Source organism: Sinohyriopsis cumingii, chromosome 1, assembly GCF_028554795.1.
Source record: "Sinohyriopsis cumingii isolate HCF-2022 chromosome 1, ASM2855479v2, whole genome shotgun sequence".
In the NCBI taxonomy this organism is placed as follows: Eukaryota; Metazoa; Mollusca; class Bivalvia; order Unionida; family Unionidae; genus Sinohyriopsis; species Sinohyriopsis cumingii.
In genome coordinates this window covers 190,251,844-190,264,294 of record NC_142961.1, presented here as the reverse complement: position 1 = coordinate 190,264,294, position 12,451 = coordinate 190,251,844, and the positions used below count along the sequence as shown (strand labels likewise).

The 12,451-nt window shown below is 35.8% G+C and overlaps 1 protein-coding gene and 1 long non-coding RNA gene across 10 annotated transcripts in view; one reads left to right on the top strand and one right to left on the bottom strand.

Annotated features, from left to right (window-relative positions):
• Positions 1-12,451, bottom strand: part of LOC149808567 (3',5'-cyclic-AMP phosphodiesterase 4D-like) — a 418,389-nt gene that overhangs the window by 243,692 nt on the left and 162,246 nt on the right. For 2 of the 9 annotated variants that reach the window (XM_089979200.1, XM_089979274.1), the window contains exon 1: positions 2,954-3,873. The exons of 3 other annotated variants lie outside the window; for them this stretch is intronic. In XM_089979200.1, coding sequence (XP_089835326.1) covers positions 2,954-3,273 — 320 coding nt within the window. In that variant the 5' untranslated portion in view covers positions 3,274-3,873. Of the gene's footprint in view, positions 1-2,953; positions 6,818-6,913; positions 7,089-12,451 lie in introns of those variants that run through there. 4 more of the 9 variants (XM_089979305.1, XM_089979193.1, XM_089979208.1 and 1 more) reach the window with 4 other exon arrangements.
• Positions 4,033-9,265, top strand: LOC149808569 (uncharacterized). The gene is made up of 2 exons (XR_016425396.1): positions 4,033-4,159; positions 8,866-9,265. It is a non-coding gene; the product is annotated as an uncharacterized LOC149808569 (long non-coding RNA).

Sequence of the window (12,451 nt, the reverse complement as noted above, 5' to 3'; positions counted from 1 at the left end):
TTTGAATTGTAAACAATGTTTATTCCAAGTGAGAACACATTCCTGAATTAGTCAACCTTTTCTAAAGATGATTATCATGGACTCTACATCAGTGGATCTGGTAACTAACAGGGTCATATATCATTTAATGAACCCAATGTATTCATTATGTTTGGAAGAAAAAAAAATATGAATTTTTAAGTGATATATATTATTCCGTTTCAAAATTCTATATGTGGAACTAAGCATTTCATTTTGGGGTGGGAGGGGAATGTAGCATTTACTGGGGGGGTGGGGTGGAGTTCCACCTCTCAAATAACTTGAAAAAAGAAATCATTGCTCTCATTCATAGCAACCAAAAATAAACTCGAAAAATTATTATATCCATTATTTTAGTTAACAAAAATAATACATCTTGATTTAAAAAGAATAAAAATATCCCAGCCCAGAAGAAACTACCAGGAAACGCTCATCCTTACAAAAAATTAAATGGGTGGTCTGTCCTTACCTCTGAAAATTTCATGATTTTGAGAACAACAATTTTTCAAAGGAAAAACCAACTTTCCTGAAACCAAATTTTCAATGTAACCAAAGAAGAAAAAAATTACATGCAGCTTTATACACTGTAGCAAGTATATAAAATACTTAATACAATGTTGTGACGTATATGTAAACCATGACAGAGTTATTTACAAAATTATTTCATTTATGCTATACATGAAACAGGTTTTCTGTATTGATAGCGCTACTTGTAAACCACTTCTTGTAAGACATTCTCGAGAAAAAAATGATTTACAAGTAAAGAGGTCAACTTCAAGTTTTTCAAGTTGAAATACGAGAGATACGGCAGTTAAGTAGTTTTTTTTTTTTTGTTTTTATCGTGTCAATTTATTCATGAAAATACAACTTTGCTGCTACTGAAATGACATCCTGTGAGGCAAATTAGGAACGAACTGACAGACTTACAAATGGAAGATAACAGATAACAGTCGTTTGGATAGTTGATCCAGAAAATTGAATAGTAGCCTGGTTTGTTGTGATTATCATTATTATACAAAATCAACATGTATTTTAATCAATTTAATTTTAAAATCCTACATACAATGAATTACGAACTGTAACTTTTTATTCAGTAGAAATATTCACCAACTTATGCAGTCCCCTTTGCCCTTGCCCCTTTTTTTTACCACAATCCAAAACCTACCCATCACAATCTAGAAAGATGGCAAGTATTTATGGTCCTACTGTGAGAACTGTTTAGCAAAATCATTAATCAACCAGGGGTGAAAACAAGTATAACTGTGTGACCACCTTCAAGGACAGTAATGAATTAATCAACTGAAATAGATTTTTTAAGGAAGACTTAGAAGAAATTAGGTTGTTGTTGTTGTTGTTGTTGTTGTAGGGTTTAACGCCATTTTTCAGCGCACGATAGGCTATAGATGGCGGCCAGTATAGCTGGTGGAGGAAGAACCCTGGAAAACCCAGGGAAGAACCACCGATCCATGAGAAGCTACTGGCAGGCTTTCACACGTACCCATGCTAGCCGAGACTTGGACTCGAACCCACGCAGACAGAGGTGAGATGGCAGTGATCCAGAATGGTAAGCTCTTTAGACCACTCGGCCACTCGGGGCCCCTAAGAAATTGGGTAATTGCTTACTTAAAATTACAGCTCCTTTTCTTAATTTCTATTCCAAATTAAAACTTCTGGAAAAAAGTGTATAGTGTTATATTGGATGATGAACTTGCCAAATGGAGAGTGCTCTCTGTGTGTGTGTGTGTGTGCATGCATATTTGACAAACATTAATGAAAAATAAGTTACGGACTTAATAGTAGTAATAGTAGTTACCTGTTGAAACAAAAATGATTTATAATGGGGAGATAACTGCTGTGTTTTCTTCCTTTTTTGTAAAATTTGCAAATTGATAAAATCTGAATCAACCAAAACTTATAAGTTTTAGTGGAATAAATGTGTGTGTGATTTGGATTTTTAACATTGCTTTAACAATTTTTCTGTAATACTTCTATGATGACCGCAGTGTGGCAGTTTATAGTGATGTCTAATACTGAGGCATCATGCTGCAGACATGAAGCATTATGTCTCACCCAGTCACATTATCCTGACACCAGGCAGACCAGTCCTAACACTAACCTCTTAATGCTGATCGCCAAGTGAGGCAGCTGTTAGTAACATTTTTATGTCTTTGGTATGACTCGGCCATGATTTGAACCTCTGACCTCCGGCATCCGAGGCGGATGCTCTAACCACTAGGCCACCAAAGTAGATTCCATATGCCATATAATACTAGCTTTTAAGTCCAACTACAAAACACACAGACCCAGATCTGGCATCATATAATGCACCAACATATCAGGGTCTATTTGTTCAACTAAATTACAATTTATTCTTTTAAATTACTCCTCTGTTGTTCTACACATTAATACTAGCAAACTGTAAGCTGTTGGTGATTTGCAGCAGAAGAACCAGTCTGTGCAGTTTGCCTGCAGACGTGACTTATGAGTGAGTAGATATGGAAGAAGAGTATTAAAGATACACACTAATAATCAAGTATACATGGTAGGTGTGGATTAAAGACAGATGTCATCTAGAAGCTTCATCTCCACTTCTAAACTGATCAAAATATAATAGTGGTTACCGTATATGCTTTAGCATCAACATTTCTGGCATCCATACATGTCTTACAATAGGGCATACGAGTCTACCTTGACCTTCTATGAGAATTCTTTCATTTGCTATCATAGCTGCGGACAAAACTATTTGGTTTTAGGGTGGGTTTTTTTTAAAAGGTGAAATGAATTTTTCATTTTGTGTGAGGAGATATCTTGTAGGTTAACTGTGCTCTGAATATAAATAATATAAAATAATATAAAATGAGTTTTGAACTGTAAAGTATATGTTATATAGTTAATTAAAATTAAATTTTAAACGTATTTTAAGAGCACGCCTTACCTGACGTTTTTCTTTGTATGTGGCTTGTTTAAGTCAAGAATTGGTAGTTTCCTTTTCAGCACCAAAGGTGACTGTCCAGTGCTAAATCCTAGATCTCCTTCATGAGAATCTTCCAAATATGGATTTATACTCGATGTGGCCATGACGCTACTTCCAGAGATACAAGATTGTGATCTTAAAATCAAGGGTTTCCCTTTGCAAGAGGACGATGCTGAGGCAGATATCTGTAAATGGCTTCTATGTGAACGATAGAAGGAAGACTGTGATGCACTTATACCTTGGAAAAATACATCATCGTCTTCGTGGTCAAATGAGGACATGGTGCAGTCAAGCAAAGACACCCTCCACGAGTCTGAACTTTTATAAATTATGTACGAAAGACAAGATCATGCAGTGATTAATGAGCTGAGATCTGCAAATAATATTTAAAACTCACAAATCTTATTTCCATACTTCACGCAGAACATAATCCACAAAAAGGTATATTCAATTAGTGAGTAAAATGACATCAAAGGTGTACAGTTTTTGAAAGATCAAAAGAACTTGAAATCTCTTTTCCAAATCAATTCATCCACTGCGTGCCGTATCTGTTGTCATGAAAATTAATTAAACTCTCGGTTAACTTTAGAATCTCAACACAAATCCTGAAAAATGAATCAAATCAAAATAAAAATAATCATCCAAGTGCGTCACTTCCAACAGATGATTTTTTTTTGACTGTTAATTATGGCTTTTTCTTTTTCTACCAGCATTTATCCAGTCAAAAACCTCCAAGTAGAATAATCAAATAGGTGTGAATCACTAGATCTGACCCCTACAAGACTGACAGGTGCTTCTTGCGCAACACTCCAGAATCGTAAATGCTAGCAAATACAGATAAACCTCATCAGTAGGAAAACAACAAGGCTTAAATTACAACTGTTAGTGTTACATATTTTCTTACTGCCATAAACCGCTTCACTGATCAACCTATATAGCACCGATTATTGCCCTACCGTCTGCAGTACCTTACAGCTGGTTGACTAATCTAGCAATCGTGCATTACAAACTGTAGCAGTAGTCAGACGATAGGTAAATAGGGTTCATCTATTTAAGCAATCTAGTACAGTACTGGTAGTTCCAAGTCACTCCTGGTGTCTCTGAGAAATAGAACTTAGCTGTTAATATCCACAGTAATTACAACACTTTCATACAACTGTATCCGTAGTAAGTATATGGCCCTTATTATACACTTGCAGACTTCTATCACGTTTATTTCATGTATCGTTTTTTTTTTTTATTCTTTACACAGTTGTTTGTTAAATGTATAACAAGCAAACTAGTTTGTCAGTGTCATATAGATAACTGCCATCTTGTCACTTTGCAACACGTACTTCAAGTTTCAAGTTATCAGGTAACACTTTATGAATCTGTCTGTTCCATACGCAACCTCTAACATAATGGATCTAGCCCAAGTTCAAAGACATTTCAAAGACAATAATCTAGATACAGCTTAATCAACAAGGTGGGATATCACGTGTGCTAAATATATCTAATGTAATATCATAGTCTTTAATATATGGTTTTGATCTTGGGCTGCAAACACAAAATGCTTGATAATCAATCAAGTTGGGATAGAATAACAAGTCTAAATAAAGGGGCAGCCAACTTGAATGTTCACACTGCAGATGTGACAATTCCTTATTTACTAAGATCTGAACAGCTGTAGATATGCAGACTTTGAATTCTTTTAATTACTTACACAGCTTGGAATAAATTACTATTGAAATTTGCAAATATAACATTGCACTTTTTCTTTCTTTAAGAAATGGGATGTTGATGTGCAGTGATCTCAGTGCAAACCATAAAAATCATTCATGTACCATCATAAATATTTGGCTCTTGTAGAAGTTTCATTTTTATGCACGTACCACATGGGGTCAAACGTACTTGCACACAAGTTTTTTGTTGTTGATAATGATTTTGTGTTTTACAGCACAGCAACACAAATAAAGTTATTTAGTGCTCAGACAAACCTCATTAGCTGACCCAAGCTGGTCCGATGGTAAGATTCGTACCCAGACCTATCAGTTGTGAATCTGGCCCGCTAACTGCTAATCCACATGTAACTTTGTGTAGTCATGGTTCTCCCTTGAGTACAGTACTAACATGCTTCATGTCAAAATTTATTTGAGACTCTGGCTCATATAACACTCTGTAAAATTTATTTGGGACTCTGGCCCATATAACACTGTAAAATTTGTTTGGGACTCTGGCCCATATAACACTCTGTAAAATTTATTGGGACTCTGACCCATATAACACTTTGTACTATCTGCTTCAGTGGCCTTGTGGTAAGAGTTTACATCTCAATTGTGGGAGGTCATGGGTTCGAACCCCGGCTGAGCCATACCAAAGACTTATACAAAATGGTACTAACAGCTGCCTTGCTAGGTGCTCAGCATTAAGAGGTTAGTGTTAGGACTGGCTGGCCTGGTGTCAGGATAATGTGACTGGATGGGACATCATGTTACATGTCTGTGGCATGATGCCCCAGTGCTAGACACCACTATAAACTGACACACTGAATATATCATAGCAACATGACCGAAAAATTGTTATGCTACATTGAAAACCCAAAACACACACAAACACACATACAATATACTAGCTTAGTAGTTGAGGCCAACAGCAAACAACATGCACACTAATGCATAATGCACTGGCAAAATAGCGTCTATGTTGTTTGTCTACCAATTACTTCTAATGAGCTACAAACACTCAGATCTGCTAATGCATTATGCAATAGCAGATCTGGGTCTGTGCAGTATGCAGTTGGACTCAACTGGTAATTTACAATGAACAAGTGAGAAGATTGAAAATGGAGAGTAATCCTGGTCTTTGAATGCCCTTTTTTAAACTAGTTGGTACATATATTTGTGACATTAAAAAAATCTGTACTCACTACATATAACATTAAATAATTGCATCTGCTGATCTTATCCGAGTCATTATTTCAATTGTTTCTCAATTCCCCATATCCTGCTTTCAATCAGCTATCAAACTACATCCACTATTCAAACACATAAACTGGGCAGTATACACAAGAATGAGAAATACATGTAACTTCAAGCTTGGATTGTTACATTTCTTCCAGCATTTTATATACTATACCATTACTTACTTGACAAATGTTTTTATTTTTATTTTTTTTATTTTTCTATTTTGTGAATATGAGATAATCAAAAAGTAGTACTCCTTCTGACTTGCAAGAGACAGCTCAACATTAAAATCAATGTACATCTCTTGAGCCTTTTTAAAAGATTATAGGTACCTATTTGAAAAAGATTATATGTACCTATTTGTAATAGATTAAAGGTACTTAATTATGTATGTATCAGCTGCAAGTACATTTTCAACTGACCATCTAAAATACCAAAGAATCCAACAACTAGACAAACTAAGTCCTAGGTACAAAACGGCTTTACCACAGCTGATCCCCCCACCCCCATTAATGCATGGAGAACAATGGGTCTGTAGAGCACCATCTTGCCTGAAAATATGAAAACAATTGCATGTATGTATGTAAGTATAGGGTTAATGATGCATCAGCACATTCAAGGTTACATAGTGCCGTACAAAAGCTAGATGGCAAAATGGCAAGGCAAAAATCTTGCTACATTACTGCCAGGAAGTCAAAAACCTTTTCCAACCCAAAATCTTGCCACAAATCCCCTTGAAGACAAACTTCTCCAACCCAAAGTAAGAATACACCATGAGACAAATAATAAAGATAAATATACATGTACTACAATAACTCCACAAAAGGTACACAAAACAAAGATCACAGCAAAAAAAGAGCAAAATTATTAAAATAATGTGTGCCATTTTTTTTTACTGTATACCATCCCCCACCCCCAGCCTTTGCATGCATATACATTCATTCCAACTATCTTTCCTAAATGATCTTTTGTAACATACCTGAAAAACATTGCTTCAAATCATAGGTAAAATGTACCCTAGCATTAAACTGTAGAAGACTATCCTACTGGATGAATCCCTATCACCCAAATGGATCCATTATAAATGGTCTTTTATCTACCACAGCTTATATACAGGTCCACAACTTCTGTGAAATTCATCAGTAATGGAAACATTAGGGTAAAATGATGTGTTTTCCGTGAACTCCTATCCTTCCTACCTGAAAGTTCACCAAGTCCTATTTACCCAACACAAATATGTTGTGGCTATCAGAAAATCAAAGTTCTGGAAATTGGGCATTAGTCTAATGGCTTTTATGAAATATAAAATATATTCAGGGATAGTGTATAACATGCAGTTTTCAGGGTCTATTCCATAAATGAAAATTTAGGGGGGTGAGTAAATTCTCCTTCCAGCTGAAAAAGATAGGGAAATTCTCGAAATACAGGAGAGATTAATCAAAGAAATAAAGGTAGAGCTTGAAAGTATAATGAGAGATTTTCACAGATCTGTTGGACTTGGGCATGATGTTTTAGAAATAAGTATGAATCTTTCAATTGCATGGCCCAAAAGTACACTAAATTTTATAATAAACTAATAAGTGTTACACTCAAAATTTTACTGTCAGGTTTATGTTGTTGTTGTAGGGTTTAACACCATTTTTCAGCACAAGATAGGCTATACATGGCGGCCAGTATAAATGGTAGAGGAAGAACCCGGGAAACCCCCGGAAAGAACCACCGACCCACAAGAAGCTACTGGCAAGCTTTCTCACATAACCACATTAGCCGAATCCGAGATTCAAACTCATGCAGACAGAGGTGAGATGGCAGTGATCTGTAACAATGAGCGCTTTAGACCACTCGGCCCCCACTTGGGGCCCCATTACTGACAGGTTTAAATATTTGCTATAGTTCTTAACAAAGACAAAGATGTCACTATAATCACAATGTTAACTGTAAGCAATGAGGGCATCACAACAGGGCTACAATTTTGTTCAGCATCACCTTAAACAGCAAACTTTTTAGAAACAAAAAAGGTTGGTGGGTATATCAAACAATTGTGGCCATAAATCATATCAACTTATGTAAAACTGCCCGCAATCAATTTCATGCAATAGTTCAGAAGTTATCTGCCATTTCGGAATAATCCAGTGCAAAAACCAAAACTAGAAAAAATGGGCCATCAATTCACTACTTACATAGACTGTCATAGAAATGAGATTTCTCAAAGCTAAACATATGTTTGATTTAATTCATTTCCAGGGGCAGCTGTAGAATTATTGGGGGTAGGGAATGCCCTCCCTCCCTGTTACCCCTAAGTGTGAGCACCTATATATAGCTGCCTGCCAAAACTGGTTGAAATCTAAAAAATCATGGTAAAAGATAAGCTGCAAAAACCAATGCTAAAGATGAAAAGCAATCAGGGTCCATAACTCCTGTAAATGATAGTATGAAATGCTGGAAATGTGTGTGTGATTTGGATTTTTAACGTAGCTTTAACAATTTTTCAGTCATATCGCTACGATGTCTGTAGTGTGGCAGTTTACAGTGATGTCTAGCACTGGGGCATCATGCTGCAGACATGTAGCATGATGTCTCACCCAGTCACATTATCCTGACACCAGGCCGACCAGTCCTAACACTAACCTCTTAATGCTGAGCGCCAAGCGAGGCAGCTGTTAGTGCCATTTTTGTAAGTCTTTGGTATGACTCGGCCAGGGATCGAACCCACGACCTCCCGCATCCGAGGCGGGAAATGCTAGAAATAAATATCATTCAAGTTTACACTGATATAAAGCTTCAGGCCATAAAATTGAATTAAAATCAAACTCTGTACTTAAGCAATGTTGGGAAACAAATGTTGGAAACATGTGCATGAAAAGGGCCCCAAACTCATGTAAATGGTGTCATGGGGTTTGGGAAATCTCAATCATTTGATTTCTCTTCCAGATCAAACTGCATGCCACATTCCATGGCAAAGTTAAACCAAAGTTAAGAGGAAAAGCAATCAGGGACCATAACTCCTGTAAATGATGTCATGGAAGAAACTCACTTGAGGTCTAATGAATATAAAGCTGCATTAAACTTCTGGTGCAAGTCAGGGGCCATAACTCCATAAAATACTGGAGAAGCAAAGTTTGGTGGATCGGCAATCAGGGGCCATATTTTCTGAAAATGATGTACATGTACAAAGCTGGAAAATGAACTTGAAGCTTGAATCAATATAAATTATGATACGTTCAAAATTTAGTTCAAATCAAATAATTCTTGCAGTTTTGCTGTGAAAACCAAAATTTGAATGCTATCAGGGGTCATAACTGCTGCTAAATAAAATGTTGTGGAATGCTGATGTTAAATTCTTTTGAAGTCTCATGCATGAAAAATTTGGCTAAAATACAATCTTTCCCAGGAAAGTCATCTTGTAGAAACCAAAGTTAGGAGCCTGGGCAATCAAGGGCCATAACCATTGTAAATGATGAATAGGAAGGATTTAGAATCACTTCAGACCTTGTAAACATTAAGCTGTAAACCAAATTTGGTTGAAATTCAAAAATGCCCAGAAAAGTTGTCATGCAGAAACTAAATTTACCTCAATAAGGGTCCTATTAATTCTTGATTAAAAAAGTTACCATGATAACCAAAATTACCACTGGAAAAATAGGATGGAAATATGATAGGCAAAAGTTGAAGTCATTTTTCTTTTAAATGACATTAAAAAATTATTTAGATAAAAGATTTTGTATCTTTTGATTAAGATTTGCTACTCTCTTTTTCACAGCCAACTTATCAACATTAAATTTTAAAAAGAATGGAAAATCCAGTCAATGCAGTTGAACTGGTAGTAAGATGTTCATTGAAATTGAAACTGAAGTAAATTGATCTTTACAATAAAGTTAAAAGTTACTAAACCAGCCCACACCAATCCCACCCTGACTCTAACCCAACCCAAGTAAACTAGCATTCTCAACAATTTGGTTATAGTATTACCCTTCTACAAATGCAATATTTATTCTATAAGTTTATTCACAATAAAAACCAGATCCAGTGAACTTTTTATTTATAAACATGGCTGGACAATGTGCTGCAACTGCTGATGAATTTTAGTTGAGTGTTGGTGAGTGATTGAGCAATAACTGAATGGGCACAACAGGGTTGTACAAAGGTCAAAGCTGGGCTGTGAAACTGTACACCAAGTAAAGACTGGGTTGCCCAATATAAGTTGGAGATGCCTGGGGCAACCATGCAGACAGAGTTCATACAATAGACATAGTTTGAAGACATACCATAGGGCTGACATTAGATTCTTGGAATGAAATTAGGTAACTCATTTGATCGCCACTTATTTAAGGGAACCATTTTGGCTTGGTTTCCCAATTCCATAAAACCACAAGACTGGTATGATCCTTTTGATCGCCTGCTTCAAAATTAATTTTGAAATAATAGTGACTCAAACTTTTATATGTCGCTTAGACATTTAGCAAAGTGAAATTGTTAAGGCAATTATTATGTACACTTTGTACTAGTATTATTGATTTTGTTAGGAGATAGGAAAATAAGACTTATTTGGATTTGACTCAGTTGCAAAGGTGGCTCACACAATATTGGATTTGACTCAGTTGCAAAGGTGGCTCACACAATATTGGTTTTGTTAGGGTCCATTAAATAACTGGACTAAAATTTGATTAAGTATGAGCTGGTGTTCAGCGACTCTCTTGCAGATAGCCTTCTTGCCGGACTGTTTTCCTCCCTTGCCACTTTTGGACATTCATACACATGAGCTGAGATGTGGAACGATTTCCATCTGCTAAAAAACAGGTGTCCCAATGTGACATCATAGTCGCCGACCAATCGTGACTGGCGTTACATACTGTATTGGTTGACACCTGGCCAGTAGTGTTTAAGTCAAAGTCTTTTTTACATGAGTGCGTGTTGTTGGGTTCTATTCCCACTCATGTCAGCCCTCCATTCAGGTCACTAGGGACCTAAATGGATTCATGGCCTGAGGCAAAGATCCAGATTTGCCATAGCATTATGCACCTGCACATCAGGGTCAACTTTCTTTGAGCACATAAATGTCTGGGGTATGAGGCTCTAATTCCTTCCACCAGGATCAATTAACAGGTCGCTGTGTGATCACTAAACAGATGTACATGCACATATGTGTGCACACCTCCTTTATGCAGGTTGGTCACCTACTGCTGTCTATGAATGACCCTTAAGCTATCATTAAGCAACAAATAAAAAGCCTATTGACCAGCCAAAATAATTCACAAAAAAAGAGAGGTGAGGTTATTATGGTACAAAGACAAATTGAGTTTTGACGAAAAGTCTGTACGAACTAAGGTGGGGCGGGGCTTATTATCTAAAATAAAAACTACTGGAATACAAGGTGCAAATGAATTTGACACATGCAGCATACATCCTGATCTCACACTGAATTATGTTGAATTACAGAAATGTCAACCAATGTTCATGTCCATCAGGAATAAACTTGAATGGATAAAATAGTTCCTTAAAATCAGTAAACATATCTTCCTTCGAGACTAAACGACACAGTCATTAAAAAACTAAGATCTAGTGAGAGACTGCTCCGGTGTCCTAGTTGCTAGATGTGGGAGGTCGCAGGATCTAACTTATAAAGACTTTATAAAAATGGTACTAACAGCTGCATTGCTTAGCACTCAGTATTAAGAGGTCAGTGTTAGGACTGGTCAGCCTGGTGACAGGATAATGTGAGTGGGTTGGACATTATGATACATGTCTGTGGCATAACGCCCCAATGCCAGACATCACAATAAAATGCCACACTGCAGAAATTGTAATGAAATGACTGAAAAATTGTTAAATCTGCATTAAAAATCTAAATGACACACACACACACGTAAGATTTAATTTGAACAACTATTGTTTCATCCAGTTCCAGCACCTTTAATTCTTTCAACATTTTGGTAAAGCAGTAAGTATAAATGTTATTTTTCTATATGAAGCAGTAAGTATAAATGTTATTTTTCTATATGAAGCAGTAAGTATAAATGTTATTTTTCTATATGAAGCAGTAAGTATGTTATTTTTCTATATGAAGCAGTAAGTATAAATGTTATTTTTCTATATGAAGCAGTGAGTATAAATGTTATTTTTCTATATGAAGCAGCGAGTATAAATGTTATTTTTCTGTATGAAGCAGTAAGTATAAATGTTATTTTTCTATATGAAGCAGTGAGTATAAATGTTATTTTTCTATATGAAGCAGTAAGTATGTCATTTTTCTACATGAAGCAGTAAGTATAAATGTTATTTTTCTATATGAAGCAGTAAGTATAAATGTTATTTTTCTATATGAAGCAGTAAGTATAAATGTTATTTTTCTATATGAAGCAGTAAGTATAAATGTTATTTTTCTATATGAAGCAGTGAGTATAAATGTTATTTTTCTATATGAAGCAGTAAGTATAAATGTTATTTTTCTATATGAAGCAGTAAGTATAAATGTTATTTTTCTATATGAAGCAGTGAGTATAAATGTTATTTTTCTATA